Source organism: Balaenoptera physalus (genome assembly GCF_965194825.1).
Source record: "Balaenoptera physalus genome assembly, chromosome: X".
Taxonomy (NCBI): domain Eukaryota; kingdom Metazoa; phylum Chordata; class Mammalia; order Artiodactyla; family Balaenopteridae; genus Balaenoptera; species Balaenoptera physalus.
In genome coordinates, this window is record NC_138903.1 from 105,862,233 (window position 1) to 105,882,680 (window position 20,448).

The 20,448-nt window shown below is 37.6% G+C and overlaps 1 protein-coding gene across 3 annotated transcripts; it reads left to right on the plus strand.

Annotated features, from left to right (window-relative positions):
• Nucleotides 1-7,956: 7,956 nt before the first annotated feature.
• MCTS1 (MCTS1 re-initiation and release factor) lies at nt 7,957-15,412 on the plus strand. Of its 3 annotated transcripts, none has more exons than XM_082446847.1 (6): nt 7,957-8,273; nt 9,469-9,621; nt 10,163-10,260; nt 12,518-12,651; nt 14,373-14,440; nt 15,204-15,412. In XM_082446847.1, exons 1-6 carry the CDS (start codon nt 8,263-8,265, stop codon nt 15,283-15,285), a joined length of 546 nt encoding a protein of 181 aa, XP_082302973.1. In that variant the 5' UTR covers nt 7,957-8,262; the 3' UTR covers nt 15,286-15,412. The 3 variants fall into 3 exon arrangements, with proteins under 3 accessions (XP_082302973.1, XP_082302974.1, XP_082302972.1); XM_082446848.1 differs by having other exon boundaries at nt 7,957-8,176; XM_082446846.1 differs by lacking the exon at nt 7,957-8,273 and adding an exon at nt 8,319-8,897.
• The last annotated feature ends 5,036 nt before the right edge of the window (nt 15,413-20,448 follow it).

The window sequence follows — 20,448 nt, forward strand, 5'->3', positions numbered from 1 at the left end:
TGGAGAGAAGTATGGCAATAGGAGAGAGTCACCGGACAGGAGTGTCACAGCTGCTAGAAAATCACAGCAGGGAGGGAGCTGGGGAATAAATGCTACAACTCCAGTCTCTCCCACCCTCCTGTCTCTTGAGGGTATCTCTCACAGGCAAAACCAAAGGGGAAACCAGAAGGCAAGGAAGCTATTATTTCAGATCATAAAGATCTGCTGCGGGGCACAGAGCAGGGTGGAAAGGGGGAGAGTGGATCCGGAGAGGCAAAGTGAGAATATTCAGCGCAGTAGTGATAAGTGCTATGGGGAAAAGTAAAGAAGAGTAAAAGAGAGAGTGTAAAATGGGGCACTATTTTAGATAGTGTTAGGATGATGTGGCATTTGAATAATGGCGTGAGTGAAGTGAAGGAGGGAGTCATGTGGATATCTAAGAGAAGCACATTCTAGGCAGAGGGCAAAAGCGCCAAGGCCTTGAAGTGTTATTCACACAATGAAATATTATACAACAATCAAGATGAATGAACAACAGCAACATGCAAATATACATGGGTGAATCTTAGAAAAGTAAATATGGAGGGGGAAAAATTAGGTTCCCAAAGAGTACATACAGCATATAGCTGTATAAAGTTAAAATACGTTATAATAAAAATTATACTTTTAAGAAAGATATATATATATCCATATATGTATGTAGGCACACATATCTATATATGTATGTGTATATATATCTATATATGTGTGTGTGCATATATATGTATGACATAAAATTGTATTAAATGGAGCACCACAAAATGATGAACACACGATTCAGGATAATGATTCTTTGCCAGGGGGTTGGGGGAGACAGAGGAATGAGATTAGGGCCATATGGTTAGATTTAGTTATTAGGTTCATGGATACTTATTACATTATTTAAAAAACTAACTAAAAATGAACCATACTTTTATTAATAAAGAGAATGTGCCATGAATCAAAGTTTATGATCAATTTAATTCTATTCATCCAAGAACCAATGGAAAAAAATAAGACTCTGAGAAGCAAGGGACCATGCTTGGCATGCTTGTGGAATAGCAGGAAAGCCAATGTGGCTGGAGCAGAGAAAGGGAGAGTAGTAGTAGATGAGGTGGAGGGGTAGATGGGGGCCAGATTGTGTAGAGCCTTCAGGGCAGGATGAGGACCTTGGATCTTATTATAACTGAGATGGGAAGCCACTGGGGGTTTTGCGCAAGGGAGTTACATGATCTGACTTACGTTTTAAAAGGTTCATCCTACCTGCTGTGTAAAAAATAGACTGCAAGGCAGCAGACGTAAGAGTGAAAGCAAGAAGCAGAATAAGTAAGAGACGAGTTTGGTAGTCAAGGTGACAGATGATAGTGAATTTGACTAGAGTCATAGTGTTGGAGGTATGTGAGAAGCGATCAGATTTTGGATATATTTTGAAAGTAAAGGTGATAGTATTTGATGATGGACTAAATGAAGGATGTAAGAGAAAGAGAGGGCTTCAGGGATTTTTGATCCAAGAAAATAGGTGGATTGGACTCCCATTTATTGAGATGAGGAAGATTGCATGTTGGGGAAGGGGCTGAAATCAAGAATTCTATTTTGGACATGTTTCATTTCCAGTGTCTATTATTCAAGTGGAGATGTCAACTTTGGATAGTTTGAAGTGTAGAGGAGATATCCAGACTGGAGATTTCAAATTGGAAGTCCATGGTATATAGATGGTATGGAAAGCTATGAAACTGGCTAAGGAGAATCAGGAGAGGGTGGTGTTAAAGAAGTCAAGGTACCAAAGTGTTTCAAGAAGGAGATCATGGTCAACTCAAATACTACTGAGAGTTTGAGTAAAATGAGAACTGAGTATGATTTTTGGTTTTGGCAAGGCGAAGGTCATTATTAACCGAACTGAGTAAAGGGATGGCGGGGGGTGGTAGATGGCATTTTAAAATACTTATTTATTTATTTATTTTGGCTGCGCCGGGACTTAGCTGTGGCACGTTGGCTTTTTGTTGCGGCATGCAGGATCTTTACATGCATGCGGGGATCTAGTTCCCATACCAGGGATCAAACCCGGGCCCTCTGCATTGGGAGCGTGGAGTCTTACCCACTGGACCACCAGGGAAGTCCCTAGATGGCATTTTTAAAAGGAGGGTCTATGGCAATACCTTATTGAGAAGGTAACATTTGAGCAAAGGTCTGAAGGAGGTGGGGGAATTGGTCATGTGGAGATCTGGCGTAGTGCTTTCCAGGTAGAAGGACCAACCAGTGCAAAGATCCTAAGATGCGGTGTGTTGGAAAATAGCAAGGCGGTCAGTGTGACTGGAGAAGAGTAAGAAAAGGGAAGGAAGAGTAGTAGAAAATGAAATTGAAGAGGTAACAGGAACCTAGACAATTAAAGACCTTGTAAGCTATTGTACAGATATCGGTTTTACTCTAGTTGAGATGGAGAGCTGTTGGAGAGGTTTGAGCAGAGAAAAGACTTTACTTTGAATTTCACTTTTAATAGGAAAATCTGGCTTGTGTTGAAAATAGATTGTGGTGCGAGGCAGAGGTAAAAGACCAGTTTGGGGGCTATTGAAACAATCCAGGCAGTAGATAATGATGGCTTGAACCAGGATGGTAGCTGTGAAGGTCATGAGAAGTGGTTGAATTTTTGATATATTTTGAAGAATCAATAGGCCTTACCAATGACTTGGGGGTGGAGTGTGAGAGGAAGAGAGGAGTGAAGGAAACGCCTAAGATTTCAGGTCTGAGCACATGAAAGGATGGAGTTGTCAATAACTGACGACTGTGGGTAAAATAGGTTTGGGGACAGATGAGTGTGTGAGGGGACAGAATGGAGAGAGTCTAGAAGTACAGTTTTAGACATGTGTTTGAGATGCTGGTAGAAGTGGGTAGATGGGGTGGTGGGAGTCTGTGAAAGGTGTTGGGGGTTGAAGGAGAGAAATAGTCATCTAGGGGAGACTGAATGGCTTATGCTGAGCTGTCCAATACTTAGCCACTAGCCACATGTGACTACTGAGTACTTGAAATGTGGTTACTATGGCTAAGGAACTGGTTTTTCAAAGTCTATCTAATTTAATTATTTAAATGTAAACATAAGTAGCCACATGTGCTAATGGCTACCGTTTTGGTGAGCACAGATTATAGAATATTTCCATCATTGCAGAGAGTTCTATTGGACAGCACTAGTCTAAGAATATATTCTATAATTGCCAGGCAGCATTAAGGGCCCACTTGAGATTAGTGATCATGAATTTAAAATGAAGCTGGTTAGCATGGTTGTGTGTTTTTTGTTTTTTTGGTTTTTTTAAAATTTAATTATTTTTGGTTGCATTGGGTCTTCGTTGCTGCACGGTGTGCGGGCTTCTCACTGCGGTGGCTTCTAGTTGTGGCACGTGGGCTCAGTAGTTGTGGTGCACAGGCTTAGTTGCTCCGTGGCATGTGGGATCTTCCCGGACCAGGGCTTGAACCCGTGTCCCCTGCATTGGCAGGCGGATTCTTAACCACTGCGCCACCAGGGAAGCCCTGTGTGTGTTTTTTAAAAACATTTTTAATTGAAGTATAGTTGATTTAGAATGTTGTGTTAGTTTCTGGTGTATAGCAAAGTGACTATATATATATATATATATATATATATATATATATTCCAGATTCTGGTACTTCATAGCTTGGTAATCTTGGGCAAGCTACTTTACCTCTTTTTTCCTCAGTTTTCTCATCTATAAAATGGAAATAATAATAGTATCTACTTCATAAAGTCACTCGGAGAATTAAATAAGTTAATACATGAAAGCACTCACAACAGTGCCTGACATAGCATAAGTAGTCAGTAGATGCTAGCTATGATTATGGTCATTATACTTCCGTGTTGTTTGAATGTTATACGATGCGGGTGTATTCACGTATTTCTGTTGAAAGAGCTGAGAGGAAGGAGCCAGTAGAGAGGGAGAGGTTGAAGGTATAGGACAGAGGCAATGACAGCTTGAGTAAGGTTACTGAGGACCTGTACATGAAAGGGATCTGGAAGACAGATGGAGGAATTAGACCTAGCTTGGAAGAGGGCTCTCTCTCATTTTAACAGTAGAAGGATGGCTCTGAATATATTCCTAGTTCGGCAGTAGTAGGTAGTAGGAAGTTGGTTTCCCACATGGAGACTTCTATCTTATCTTTAAGAGGTGAGTTATTTGGTAGATTGAAGGGGCTGTTGAGGTGTTGGAGTTTTGAGGAAAATGGGCAAGCTTTGAAAGAATCACTGGGGAGAATGAGAGAGTGACCTGAAAACATGAAAGGATTTCCCCAGGAATATTGAAGGTCCACTTGAGGCTGGTGACTACGAATTCAGGGTGGTACCTGTTTATTTAACTGTGATTTTTCTCTTGCAGTGTTTAACGACTCTAGGGTGGAGAGGAAAGGCTGTGAACCAGGATCTTCAATGAATGAGCAGAGTACAGCAAATAGGAAGTCGAGGTGTAACCAGATAGTATGAAACTTAGAGGAAGAAAAATCAGGGATTTGGTTTTTTTTACCTGAGGGTGAAGGAGGAATTGTCTAGAAGTTGTAGTGTGGCTGGAAGAGGGCATCACATCACCTCCTGACTCCCTAGTACATGCAGCATCTTGGTGTAAATCACTTTCACTTGAAAGGGCTGTAAGGGAAGCTCCAATCTCATGGGAAAGCCAGGAATATCAGTGGATATTCAGGGATAAGTTGGAGGATGGGTAGGAGCGTTTGTTAATCATGGAATTGTGTTCCAGGGAGGCGTAGCAGAAGCACCTGGAAATTAAGGTAGAAATGAGAGGTCAGGTGGCAGGAGAAGAAGCACAGAGGAATATGGGAATGAGATTAGAAGAGAGGAAGAACAACGACAACAATAGTAATTTAATAATAACAATACTAATAATTTAACAATGCTTCGCCTGTATTCTCTCATTTAATCCTCATAACAACCTCATCAAGTAGAGCCTTTATTTTTCAGATGAGAAGACAGGCACACGAGTTTAAGTGACTTGCCCAAGGTCACATAATAATAGATTGAACTGGGTGCTTACATATTGGGCGATGACAAAAGAAAATAGGGATGTGAGTGAGGCACAGTGAGTTCGGCTTATCATAAATTTGTTAAGATGGTTACTTCTGACAGTCTTTTGATAAATAGGGGTCTCTCAGCTTTCTCCAAATTTAGCTGTATTTGGGACTAGAGGTGGATGATGCTGTTTGGTTGGTGTTCCTTATATTGCTCTGTATGGAAGGATCCAGGCCGTGGCCAATGCATTTTCTCACCTGTGCTCTGCACAGTGATTGGTGGTGGGGGTAGTGGTGTGATTCTTAGGTATGTCTTGACCTTGTGGGGGATATAAAGTCAGGCTGCAGGTGGCTCTGAAGTATAAGGCTGCGGGGCGGTTTGTGGGAAAAGTGACCTTAATGGAAAACTTCACAGGCTGTAGATTCTGAGAGATGAGAGACCCAGTAGGGGTCTGGCAGTGGCCCAATTCTTTCTTGCAGTGAAAGCACCTCCTCCAGTGTTCAAAGCTATGGCCCACCTCCTAAAGAAACCATTTTTTACTGGACACTCTGAAGGGTTTTGGTGCCATGCTTATTGCTCAAGGAAGCTTATGAAGAAGCAAAGGAGGCCTTACTGTAAACTTCCTTGGGCAGCATTTTAGACTCTTATGTCAAGATGATCCTATAAAATTGTTTCAAAATTCTAAGACAGCAAATACAATCATTAAATGTTTAATGCTTATTATAGCTAGGTTACTTATTTTAGTAAACTGTATGCTAGACTTGGGTTTTCTGTGTCCTGTGCTGCATGTACATTGATGTCTCTTGTAAAATAAATGGCACAGAACATCTATGCATGAATTCTAGTATAGACAGCATATATGTCTAAAACATAAAAGTCCTTTATAACTATGGCATGAATAAATGAAGTTCATTATTTCAATTTTGGAAGAGGTTTATTTTGAGGTATTTCTTCTTTTATGACATATTGTTTGTTGTAGCAGTGATTTATTTGAAGATGAGTTCTGTCAGGAGTAAACCCCCAATTATAACCTTGGAAAAATGATCCTGTTTACAGCACAAAACCAGAAACACATTACAGTGAAAAGTGGGCCCTGCTTATGTATCTGTGTAGATGGGTTATGAATAAAGGTATTCATGTACACATACAGAACTAAATATCTCCCTAGTTAATACTAATGACCTAACTTGGCATTTGTCATAATTCAGATTCAGTTTCTGTGATTATCAGAGTGTATGAAAGTGGATTAAAATATGTATGCACATGTAGCTATATATCTATTCCATGCATGTGAGATTTGTCATAATTTAGAGTATGTATAAATTTTATTTTTATTTTTTAAAACCTTATTATTATTATTTTTGGCCGCCCCATGCGGCATGCGGGGTCTTAGTTCCCCCACCGGGGATCGTGCTGGCACCCCCTGCAGTGGAAGCGAGGAGTCTTAACCACTGGACCAACAGGGAAGTCCTTATGTATAATTTTTATAGAATTAAAAGTTAGCTGTTATTTCTAGCACTGCAAATACTCAGCATAATACTTTTTAATAAGTCTAAAATTAGTAGGTTCAAGAAATTAGGAAGTTCAAGAAACTAGGAAGTCCATCTAGGTATTATTAATTTTGGAGTTCATCAAGTTAAATTTTATTTACTAGTGGAATACATTGCTATTACTAAGGTGTTATGTTTAGATTGAATACAAAATATTTATTTTCTCCTACCTCCAACCATTTAATTATAACTGTCTATAGTTGTTACAATATATTTACTGTTACATGGCAGGCTTCCAGGGCGATGTGACTTGCCAGTAGAGGAAAGTTCTCCTGTTTTGTAAGAAGCCTAACAGTGTAGCACTAACCACAGCTTGGGGTCTGGGCTTCAGTTTTGTATGTTCATAAACAATATTTAAATGTCACAGAGTTGATTGATGCTGGGAATGCGGATTCACGCTAAGGATGTTCTCAAGAGATTGATGTATAAACCAGAATGCCAATTTATTAATTTACAAAGACAATTGTTCATGCGGATATGATTTGAAAATAGCCCTTTCCGGGCAGATTTTCATGGGAAGCTAAATTATAACCAGAAGATTGTTGCTACCATAGAATCAAGGCAAGGTGAGTTAGCAGTACAATTCAAACACATAATACCATTTGCTGTCATTGCCAAGCGCCCATCTCCCCAATATAGAGTATTTGCTCCCTGGAGAGACTGGTGTATTTGTTTTACAGATCAGTGCACACCCATCCCACCGCCTGGGTAGTGCCTGTTTAGGTTTTGCATTTTTCTATGCTTTCTTTGCTGATCAAAACCCTTGATTTGCTCTTTTTTAAAATCACGTAAGTAAAACGTGTTTCTTTAGCTGTTAACTCTTCAATCGGATTAGTCTAGTATCGATCGGCTACAGGCCATTCTATCATTCAAGGAAGGTACCTCTTTATATTTATAGCTCAACTTATAGCCATGGGGGTGAGGCAGGGGACAGCAACCTAGTGAATAATTCTTTGGGGGCACCTCACTGTGGCCAGTGAATATGGTTGCCAGATTAAAATACAGGACGCCCAATTCAATTCAGACAGCACGTACTTTTTTTTTTTTTTTTTTTTAGTATAAGTATGTCCCAAATATTGGATGAGGTATAGTTATACTAAAAAAAGTATTCATTGTTTTTCTGAAATCCAAATGTCCTGCACAGGGCGTCCTATATTTTTATTTGCTAAATTTGGCAAGCCCACGAGTACATAAACATGATGTCAAGAGGCTTGCTTGGCTTCAAGCTGGTCGGTAAGCACGAATCCATTCGGTTGTCTCAGGGAACAAAAACCATTCCCACTAAAAAATAACTGTAGGTAGCAATGAAACACGGAAGAATTTTGACCCTTTGAGGAACCCGTAGTGACGCAACGGCCTTAAATACTGCCTTGATTGATTGCCCCGCCCCCTCCATCTTCTCTTCCTGCTCTTAGAATGATTGCTCTATCTCTTCTTCCTTCTCAAGTCCCGCCCTTTCAGCTACCCGCTCTGGATAGGGATCGGTAAACCAAAAAGGGCCGGCAAAAGAGCGGAAGTAGTCAAATTTCTCTGAGAACCGTAAAGTGCGGCTGGCTGTCTCCCTTTCCGGATAACGACAACAGCTCCGACTGTCAGTGCCGGCCTTCCTCGTGTAAGGGGATCTGCCGGACCCTTGCTAATTCAATTTTTTTCCCCATTCCAGGCCCTTCCCTATCGTCGCCCCCTTCACCTTGGATCATGTTCAAGAAGTAAGGACATGCTGTGGCCTCCGTCGGCTGCTCACAAAGGTGGTGGGGGTGGGGGTGGGGAAGAGGGCGAGAGCAAAGATTCTCTTTCTCTCTCCCCCGCCCCTGCCATCCTTACTCCCTAAGGTCTTATATAGTACTATTCTCTCAACTCGCAACTTGCAACACTTCTTTAAGCTTTTCGTCCCTAATCCTCAGTTGGGTTTGGGTCCTCCCAACCTCATTTTCTTTCTCCTTACCTCTCTCTCTCTTTTGCCCCCTTTCCTAGTCCTATCTCCGTTCCTAGGGTTCTACCAATCACATCCTTGCACTGTGATTTAGGGACATATCCTGTTTAGCAGAGAGGAGAGCCCTTCACTTACTGCCTTGTGGTTACTAGTTATGAACTGAATAAGGGAAGGCTTGACTTCCTGGGTCATGGGAGTGAAGGAGTCTGGGTGACAGGAAGCTAGCGGACTGTGATACCTATTGCCTAGCTGCCAGATGAACCTTGTCTTGAAAATAGCGTGATTGCCCCATAGGCTATTCAGTGTGAGGAAGACAAAAATTCTTTGGAACCTACCTAGTGGGTTTGCCTTCCAGATTTGGTAGACGCAAAAAGCAAAGGGGGATCATGGGCAAAGGAAGGTGGGTTTTGTGCATGACATTTGGAGCAAAAATAAATAGGGATATTAAATACCATCGTCATCATCACTTAAAAAAAAAATCTCAGCAGATTACATAGCCTAGGAGGGGCCGATTTTCAATGTTATATTTGGGTTGGTCTTTTGTATCTCAACGCTTGAGGGTATTTTCATTTTGTTTTGTTTTGCTTTTGTTTTTTTACACAGGTTTTGTTATAGGTGGGAATCTGTTTCTTCCTGGGTAGAGTTGAGTAAGATTTTCCAGGAGAGGCATTTGTGTAGCTAATTACAGATTATAATGTGGAATATGCCTCATATCCTTCCCCCCTCGCCCCCCCGCCCAGCTAATTGTGACTTTATGACAGTTTATTTTAATATTGTATTAAGACTTTTGTTTTGTCCTGGACACAATAAAAGGGAAATGGTATTTTAAAAAACAATTTATTTCATAATTATTTTAGACGTCTAAATATTTGCTTGGAAATAGATGACTAATTAAAACAATACCTTTGGCTATTCTGATATGTCTTCTTGGAAATGCCTTTTTTTTTTTCCTTGCAAAAATCACTTGGCAGATTTGATGAAAAAGAAAATGTGTCCAACTGCATCCAGTTGAAAACCTCAGTTATAAAGGGTATTAAGAACCAATTGTTAGAACAATTTCCAGGTATTGAACCATGGCTTAATCAAATCATGCCTAAGAAAGATCCTGTCAAAATAGTGCGATGGTAAGTCTTTATTTTTTTCTATGTAAAGCTCAGAGAAGCTGAATATTGTATGATTAGATTGCACTCATAATAAATGTAATTATCTTCACATTAACTATTTATCTACTCTAAATGAGTAACTCTAAAACATCAATATTTGTATTTTCAAGTGTTTTTCTATGTTTGTGAAAAATGTGGCTTTGTGTACTGATTGTTCTATTAAAGAGTTAATTAAATGTTTTTATTCAGAGTTGGATTTATTTCAGTTTGTGCTTTAGAGATTTGTTTTATTAATTATCTAAAAAGGAAATTAAAATAATAAAATGTGAAATAAAATTGTAGCAGGTCATATCTTTCTTTTTTCTCTACTGGACTGGTATGAATTTAAAAAAAAATGTTTTGTGTTTTTTTTGGCCTGGATCTTTATTGAAATTTTTTTAAAAAAGCTTACTGTATCTCTGTATGTGCATGCTTCATATTATACATTATTTAAAGGATGTTTGGCATATTCATTTTTGAAAGAAAATATCTAACTTGGTACTTTGTGACATTTGTCTTACAGCCATGAACATATAGAGATCCTTACAGTAAATGGAGAGTTACTATTTTTTAGACAAAGAGAAGGGCCTTTTTATCCAACCCTAAGATTACTTCACAAATGTAAGTCTTGTTAGAAAATATGTATTTGGGCATATGGAAAGACACAAAAGGAGTTGAAAGTGACTTCTGGTAGTTAACGTATTAGTACTAGGTTATATGGAATATAAAACTAAAAAGATTTCCCCCCTCCCCATCTTGTGGTAAATCTGAAAAATGCAAATTCTCTCATTATGCATTCCAGAAAGCCCAAGAAAGAGCATTCATTCATTCATTACTTAATTCAAAAAGTATTTTTTAAACTTACTCTGTGTCAGGCACTGAGTTAGGTACTGAGAATGTGATCGGAAGCAAAGAGACATGGTCCCTGTCCCTAGGAAGCTAACAGTCTAGTTGGGAGAATAGACGACAATTAGATAATTACACAAATATATATTTACAAACTGTAATAAGTGCTGTGAGCATTTTCTTTTACATTTGTATCTAGGTTTGCCTCATAGAGGTAATTCTGTATAAGGGAAAGCATGGAGTCCCAGTTATTGTTAGTTGAGTGCCAAGGTCAGGTGTTAAGAAACAAAATAATGTTTATTATGTACCCACATTTGCATGTTGTTAGATTGATTACATTACAAAAGAAAACCCAAAGGAAGATGCTATCCCAGTGTACAAGAGTTTTTGAACTGCAAAGTAAAATTTCTGCTTTTCAAGCCAGTATATGTCTGGCATGTGTGCTTATTTATGGTGAAGCACTGTGTCTGAAATGTCAAATGGTAGAGGAAAAAAATGTGTGTGTATAAATAGAAAGAGATAAAGCAAATATAGCAAAGTGCTAATGAACGATTGTTGAAACTAAGTGGATGGTGTCCAGGTGCTCATTGAACTATTCTTCCAGTTTTTCTATATGTTAAGTAAGCATTTTCACAATAACCTGGAAGAAAAAGATGTTCCTGTTTAATAATATTTTGCTGGGAACCAACCTTTTAGAACATCTTAAAGTTATTCTTGTGCAAGAAGCAGGATGATATGGTGGTTAAAAGTGTGAACTTGGAGTTAGGCAGGTCTGGGCTCAATTCCCAGTGCATGTCACTTTTGTCAAGTCACTTAAGCTTCGTTTCCTTATCTTTAAAAGTGGACACAATTGTATGTTACATCTCCCAGGGTTGTGAGGATTAAATAAGATAGTAACACACATGTACTGCACCTAACACAATGCCTGGAACATAGTAAGTGCTCAATATATAATAGCCATTATTATGATGTATAACCATGGTTAGTATATCAGTGTACTTCCATCCCATTATTTCCTGTATTTTGTGTGTGTCTGTGTGTTATGTGTAAATGCATATTTTTTTCCTTTTTAAATTGGGCTCTCTGTTACATAGTTTTTGCTTTTTAATTAATAGACTTTCTTTTTTAGAGCAGTTTTAGATTTACAGAAAAAATGAACAAAGTACAGAGAGTTCCCATATACTTCCTTCCCACCCTTCTTTTCTTATTAATATCCTGCATTGGCGTGCTTCATTTGTTACAATCGATGAACCAATATTGATATTAACGAAAGTCCATAGTTTACATTAGGGTTCATTCTTTGTGTTGTACATTCTGTGGTTTTTGTCAATTGCATATGTCGTGTATCCACCGTTACAGTATCTTACAGAATAGTTTCACTACCCCAAAAATTCCCTGTGCTCTACCTATTCATCCTTCCCACCTCCCCCTCTTTTCCAACCCCTAGCAACCACTGGTCTTTCTGGCAGTTTTTATTCTGCTTTTTTCACTTATCATATATTTTGAATATTTCCCAGGGTATTCTCCAAAAACATGGTCCTATTATGTAGGTATTATAGACATACTTTAAGTCATTTATCTCTTACTTTATTGCTGGACATTTAGGTTGATTCCAGTTTATTTCTAATATAAATATTAGTGCTATAATGAATATCTTTCTACCTAAATATATTGTACATCTCTCATTTTTTTCTTAGGATAAAGTCCTAGAAGTAGAATTACTGAGTCAGAGTTTGAACCTTTTCGAGGCTGTTGATACATGTTGCCAAGTAGTCCTAAAGAAAGCTTGTACCCATTTATAAGTCTTCTAGCAGTATATGGGAATGCCAGTTTTCCTACACTCTTGCTAGCACTGGGAAATACTTTTCTTAAAAATATATACCAATTTGATAAGTGAAGGAGGGTGTTTCAGTTTTATTTTGCATGTGTCACAGAGTACTGTAATTTGGGGAAATATTTGTTCATGTCCTTTGCCTTTTTCTGTTGAGTCATTAGTCTTACTAATTTATGTAATGTATTTCTTTTCTTCTAGATCCTTTTATCCTGCCACACCAGCAGGTTGATAAAGGAGCCATCAAATTTGTACTCAGTGGAGCAAATATCATGTGTCCAGGCTTAACTTCTCCTGGAGCTAAACTTTACCCTGCTGCAGTAGATACGATTGTTGTATCCTTCCCAGGCTCTAACTGTTGAAAAATGTGTTCATTGTATTCTTGTTATTACTGAAAGATCTGTCATCCCAGAGAACATTAGATGTACTTTTTTGGAGGTTACTCTTACTGTTATCTCATGCCTTTCTGGCTACATTTGAAGATGTGGGAAGCAACATTATTTCTTGAGACTAAATTATGTCCCATCTTAGAGGTTAAATGAGAACAAGTAACAAAAGAGTCCCAGCTGCATTTCAGGTCAGTTAGGGACCACTGTTATCAGACTCAGGACACAGTATAAAACTCTTAATTATTAATAGAGAGGTTGTATATGATATGATTGGATCACTTATTTGGACATCATCTTGCTACTTTTATGTTTGAATTACCCCAGATACCCTGGAGTAAAAGCACTCAAAAGGGAAAAGAACTTAAGCACCAGGTGGAGTGTTAGAAGTGAGTAGTGGGAACCATTGGCAATCCCAGTGGTTTTATTTTAAAGTTCCAATGAACTTTTATTCTAAAGTTCATTTTTAAGTTGGTTGTTTGGGCCTCAGAACACGTTTTCTCAAAGAGAAACGATAAAGTCCCAGATAGTCCTTAAGAATCTATTCAACTCATGATGTAGCTGAATAATTCTGCATTATTTCCATTTCTACAGTGCTGTTTCAGCTATATTCCAGATTAGTTTTTTGTCACCTAGTCTGGACAGGAAGACATCTTCTCCTTTGTCATAGATAAAGTGGCCATTTGCCTCAGGTTGAGAAAAGGAACCATACTTGGTGGGAATGGGGAAATCACTGGAGCGGAAAGGCCATTGGAGTGGGTTTAAGAGTGTGTCCTGTGCTCAAAAGGAGGGTGTTCTCTCTTGTGGCAGTTATATCTAAGGGGTAGTATAAGTTGTATCAATATATTTATATCTTAGGAACAGCTTGTGTTGATATAGATACTGGTCACATAATAGGGGATCACATATTTGTGGAACATTGAATGAATGAATGACTTGAAAATCAATGGAGAAAAGTATTCTGTGAGGACAGGTTACCCTTTTATGTTTATGATTTTTCTGTTTTTAAAGATTATAGTTCTGGGGTTTCCCCTAAATGGAAAATTTTCCTAGTACTTAGCCTTTACTTTTAAAATAATTTTTATTTTGAAATAATTATAGACTTTTGGAAAGTTGCAAAACTAGTACAGAGAGGGGCTGTGTACCCTTGAACCTTTACTTTTTAAAATATGTACTGCAGTGTTTAACATTCTAGACGCTTCAAATGATAACCAAGAACATTCTGGTTGTTCTGGATAGATTGCAACTTACGTTGGGCTCTTAAAGATTGATTGGGGATATAATTATTGTTTTAATGTGTTCTTTATATAAAACCACCATTTAGTGATTAAAGCACTAGAACAATTGATATTTATTTCCATTTTTAATATTTATATGCAAGAATTTTGTCTCCTTTTTTGCATGACTTCTTTTTCTTCTCCTTTTGTTGGCATTGGGTTATGGTATTATTAACATTTGACTTAAAAACAGAATGATTATTTGATTCATTCATTTAGCATGTATTGAGTATTTGCAATCTGCCCATAAATTTTGCTAGGTCACTGCCCTCAAGGAGTTAATGGACTAGGCGAAGATGCAAGTTGGATTGACAGTGGCTTAAGTAGTAATGTGACACCCCCTCTCCAAGGCATTTTGATAGATAAATAGTTTTCTTAGCTGTGTGTTTTCAGGCAATCATGGCAGAAGGAAAACAGCATGCTCTGTGTGTTGGAGTCATGAAGATGTCTGCAGAAGATATGTAAGTCTCCCGTTAGACCTCCTTAGCTTTTAAGATATAGGTAACCTATGCAGGAAGAATCAGAATTACAGGCGAAATTTGCTCTCATTCATACCACATCTTATAAATATTTAAGCACAGAAGCCTCATTTCTGATTTTTCCTAATACTTAGGAAGCCATTGAAACCTATTTTGTCTCTGGGATTGCATTCTTCCTTTAGCATTCTGAAAAGAACCTGTGTGCCAACACAGCTGTATTATATGTATGTGTGTGGTATTTTAGGAACTTTTTTTATTTAGTATGATGTAGATTAGGTGTGGGGAAAGATATTTTGCTGCTAGTTTTTAAAAACAGTGACATAACTTAGTACCACACAGTATTTATCTTATATTTTAACATGGTGGTATAAAATATTAAGGAAATATTAAAGATATATTACCAAAATATAGTCAATATACTTAAAAATGTTGGAACTCATGACCAAAATATTCCTATTAATTTTGTTTCAGGGTTAATTATAACACTTTGATGTTCTCCTGGTTTGGTGACATCATTACTCTGTTTCTGTGGACCCACCAGTTTGATTGCTAAAATCGCTTTAAGACATGAACTGCAGCAGAGTAATGTAGTTTAATGTAGATGATAATGTTAGTGTAATATAAATAAATTCCCTACATGTGGCTCAATAATTGCAAAATAGCAATGCACCCTGAATTATATTTACCATGAGTAAGCCTATAAAAATACTTAACAATATGTTTATGTACTTTATTCCTTCTGCAGTGAGAAAGTCAACAAAGGAATTGGCATTGAAAATATTCATTATTTAAATGATGGGCTGTGGCATATGAAGACATATAAATGAGCCTCAGAAGGAATGCACTTGGGCTAAAAATGGATATTGTGTTGTATCTGTGTTTGTGTCTATATGTGACAACATGAAGACAATACCTCTGTGGTTATGCTGAATAAATTCAACAGATGCTAAAATTGTTAGCTCCAAAAATTATTTTAATTTTTCTTAAACTCAAGTTAAATTTGGGTTACAAACTTGGACATTAAAAGGTATCTGGTAAGTAACCAAACTCAGACAACTTAATGTCCTTTCTCAGGCTGATGATGTAAGATGAAGGGCAAGACTTGGTAAATGAACTTGCTAGTATATGGTTAACCCCCCCAGAGAATCTGACTACTTAATGGGGCTGGAAGCTAGACTGGGATTTTTTTTTTTAATTTATTTATTATTTATTTATTATTTATTTTTGGCTGTGTTGGGTCTTCGTTTCTGTGCGAGGGCTTTCTCCAGTTGCGGCAAGTGGGGGCCACTCTTCATCGCGGTGCGCAGGCCTCTCACTGTCGCGGCCTCTCTTGTTGCAGAGCACAGGCTCCAGACGCGCAGGCTCAGTAGTTGTGGCTTACGGGCCTAGTTGCTCCGTGGCATGTGGGATCTTCCCAGACCAGGGCTCGAACCCGTGTCCCCTGCATTGGCAGGCAGATTGTCAACCACTGCGCCACCAGGGAAGCCCTAGACTGGGATTTTTATCCCATTACCCCAGGGCACCTAGAAGTGCCCCTTCTCTTTTGTGTGTGTTTTTTGTTTGTTTGCTGTTGCTGTTTTTAAACTTTTCATTATGGAAAATTCTGAGCGTATAGAAAAGTATGGGTAGCATAGTATAATGGACCTTTTCTGTATCCATCACCCAGCTTCAATTCGTGGCCAATATTATTTCATCTCTATCTCACTCATCCCACCCCACTCTCTGATTATTTTGAATCAGATCTCAGATATATCATTTCATCCACAGTTTCTTTAATATGTGTCTTTAAAAGATGTATTTTTTTTTAAAAAACCATAATATCATTATCACACCTAAAAAATTTAGCTATTTCTTTTTTTAAAAAAAAAATATATTTATTTTTTATTTTTGGCTGCGTTGGGTCTTAGTTGTGGCACACGGGATCTTCGTTGTGGCACATGGGCTTCTCTCTAGTTGTGGCTTGCATGCTCAGTAGTTGCGGCATGCGGGCTTAGTTGCTCCACGGCATGTGGGATCTTAGTTCCCGACCAGGGATCGAACCCATGTTCTGCATTGGAAGGCAGATTCTTAACCACTGGACCACCAGGGAAGTCCCAGCTATTTCTTAATAAGGTCAAATACCTGAACTGTGTTCAATTATGTGACAGATGGACCCAATTGTTTCTCTTTTTATTTTTTTAACCATTGGTTTGCTTGAAATTGGTATCCGACAAGGTCCATATATTGCATTTGGTTGTTATTTGTCTGTTTTAATCTCTAAGTTCCCCCTCCGTTTTCCCTTTAAATTAATTATGTAAGAAATCTAGTTGTTTTGTCATATAGCGTTTCTTCCCACATTCTGGATTTTGTTGATTGTATCACTGTAAAGTAATTTAACTTGTTTTTATACTCCCTCTATAGCCTGTAAACAGATCGGCTTGATCAGATTCCGGTTCAATTTATTTAATGCCCTCTCTTGAATCATACTACACAGATGCCCAGAACTTCCAGATTTGAGTCCCCACTGTATTCCCCAAAGAATGTGTATCTCCTATCATAAGTGGCATATGAAGACCATGGACCTACTTCAGTAAGAACAGTAAGCTGTTTTGAGAATTAAACAGCAGTTATGAATTTATACAGTGATAACAGGTCTTTCTTCCTAATAATATTGCTGTTATATTGGGTTGGCCAAAAAGTTTGTTTGGAAAAAAGTTTGTTGTTACAGAAAAACCCGAATGAACTTTTTGGCCAACCCAATACTGTGTTTCAGCCATCTTCATTTGGTTGTTTACAAATATATGACATGTGATTTTATTTTTCAGATGGATACAGACATTTACAAGATTGTGGTGACCTGTGTTACGGTTAGAAGTTGGTGAGAAAGGTGAGGGTGGATAGTAAAAAGAGAGACACCATTTGGCTGGCTGTTGAAGCTGGGCCTCCCAAGATATAACATGGGTGAAGGGTATAGATCCAGGGTCTGACTCAGATTGAGAAACTATTTTCCAGTAACAAAACCTATAAGACTTGGAGATTCCCACGTTAGAATGTAAATGTATTAATTTATAGTGATAAGTCTGCTTAGGGTAAACAATTAGTAAACAGGAAGTTTCTTGGTGAAGATGGATAAGAGTAAAGGAAGGTTGATAATTTGGGGGAGTATTTCATCTGGGCCGGGGTAAGGCTTGGAGAATTTTTCCTGCTTCATCATTAATTAGAATGCTTATGTCTGCCAAAATCTTTCTTTCCTAGCCTGTAGAGGTGCCCTGATACTTTTCTTCCTATGTCCTTTTTAAGTTCTATGTAGAATATTTTTCTTTGTTATGACAGTTATATTCTACAACTTACTATATTTTTATACTTTATTATTTATTCCTGGTGGATAAAAGTGTAAATTATCTCATCAGTAGCACAGTTTTAAATGATCTTTCAGGGTAGGTTTCTTCAACAGATAGTCTCATTTTATGCTGACTTACTAGTTTCAAATTCAGATGTTTCCCCATTTGGGGGAGAGGCAGCCTATTCGAGGTCTATAGCTCCTTATATGCTTAAAAAGAAAATAAGTCATTTATGTCAAAACCAAACTTTGAACCTTTATTTTTGGTACTAAGATAATGTTAATTGACCAAAATTGCCTATGGAGTGTTAGCAATGAAAAACAAAGCACACACATATATTAGAGAAGTTTTAATTGTGTGGTTTCAGAAATAATTTATCCATGTTTCTAACCACTGTTACGGTGGGTGTGGGGAACACTTTTAAAATATTCAACATCATCTGTGCTTGTTTTCCTACTATGTTCAGGTACATTGACTTTGTTGCCTTGGTAATATGGACTAAATATGTATATTTCCTGCTCCCCCTGGGTCTGAGGCCTCAGGTTATAGAGTTAATCCAGGGTGTCACTCCATAGGTTGGAGCCCAGTCTGTTTCTAAACATTAGGTCATGCAAGGAAGCCAATTCAAAGAGGTTGAACTATCAGCCTCTTTATTCACTATGCTTAAAGGCAACTTAGTTTTCCCATATTCCTGAGAGTAGGAATACAGGGAGAGCCTGTTTTTCTCACAGGCAATGTGTCTTCAGTTCATTTTTAGTTAGGGTGTCAAGCTTGACACATTTTGTGTCAAGCTAACCTACAGTCTAGTCATTTTTGTGCATCTGACACACTTTTCCTCAGCCAAGGTCAGTTCAGCTCAATGGACATTTATTGAATATCCACTAGGTTCTAGGCATGTGGCACAAAGATGAATAATAGACAAGTGGCCCTTGCCCTTAAGGAGCTTCCAGTCTAGTGAGTAAATTTACGTTAAAAAAAATCTGGGTAATGGTGACAGCCCAATAGCAATTTATAAAGCCAGTAGGAAGTTACTAATACATTTCCAATTTCAGTCATCAAAATTTGCAAATTATACATGAACCAGATATAAAAATATTCCTTAGATTATATCCAATGTGAGGTTAAAAAAAAATCCAAATGTCTTGGAGTTGCAACAATTCAGCATTCCAACTCAGGTTGTTGTCCCATTGTGTGGTAATATAAAGGCCTGATAAACCCTCTTCTAGCAGACTATTATAGTGGTTTGGTGGTGTTCTGTTGGCAGCTGCATTTTTCCTTTTTTTAATGTTCTGGACCCAAAACAAGCAGCTGGATTTATCCAAAGGACAGCTATGAACATTTCTAATTTGAGGGATTTGATAGTCCCCAAACATAAAGTCATATGGCATTTGTCAAATAATGATTATATCCAGCCAAGTTCCCCCTGCACGTACAAATCTACTACCGAGGATACAATATTTCTAAGCATAGTACTTCAGAAGATACAAGAATGGCAAATGACTAAATTTATAGACGTATTTCACTATAGTAAATATTTCACTCTTTTGTTCATGAGAATATTAATAATGTAACAATTATATATTAATAGGAATATGAAATGAATGTATGCCCAAACAAAATGTGGTAAATATTTAACTTTGTTTATCTAGGTTCCCTAATTTTGAGAATATGTCTCTCAAGGCTCTTCAGGAAACTCAAAATGTTCAGATTTCTAAAGGAGTATCTACTAAAACTGATTTATAAGGAGAGAAAAAACAGAAAATGTATGTATGCATCCTGTGTCAATATAACCATCACTTCTGAGGTCTCAAGCAATCAGAAACTTACTCAAATTATTCAATAACCTGTAAGAATTAGGCCATTAAAATATTTTGAAAGCCCTTCAGAACACTTATGTTTAGTGTGTCATTAACTGTATTAAGGCAATAAAAATTACACTAAATATAATTATATTCTTTTTTTAAAGATTTTTTTGATATGGACCATTTTTAAAGTCTTTATTGAATTTGTTACAATATTGCTTCTGTTTTATGTTTTGGTTTTTTGGCTGCGAGGCATGTAGGATCTTAGCTCCCCGACCAGGGATCGAATCTGTACCCGCTGCATTGGAAGGCGAAGTCTTAACCACTGGACCACCAGGGAAGTCCATGTATTCTATGTTTTTACATGTTGTATTTATGCTTTATTATACTTTTTTAAATAGCAGGTAAAAGAATGATTAGATATAATGAACTCTAACACTAATTTATTTAATATTGTATTAAAACTAGTTAAGTACTTGTAAAGAACTACAACTCCATCAGAACAGGAGTGAATGAATGGGATTGAGAACCAGTTTTAAAATCTATGTTGAGACTATTAGGCTAGTTGATTGGTTGGTTGGTTGGTTGGTTGGTTTAGGAGGCTGGCCTCTTGGAGAATATAATTTATATATGGAAAGAGATATGGGAGATGATTCACTGGAATTTCTCCTAATAATATCATGTTCATTAGAACAGGTCATGGGGAGGAAAAATAGATAAAAACATCCAAACTAATTAGTACTATTAATATTTGCCTCTTGGAGTGAAAAATTAAAGAACACCAAATTTTATCCCTGAACATTTTGAGAAATAAAAGATCAATTAGTGAAATAATTTCTACTTAAAACCCTAGTTGTTACAGAGAATG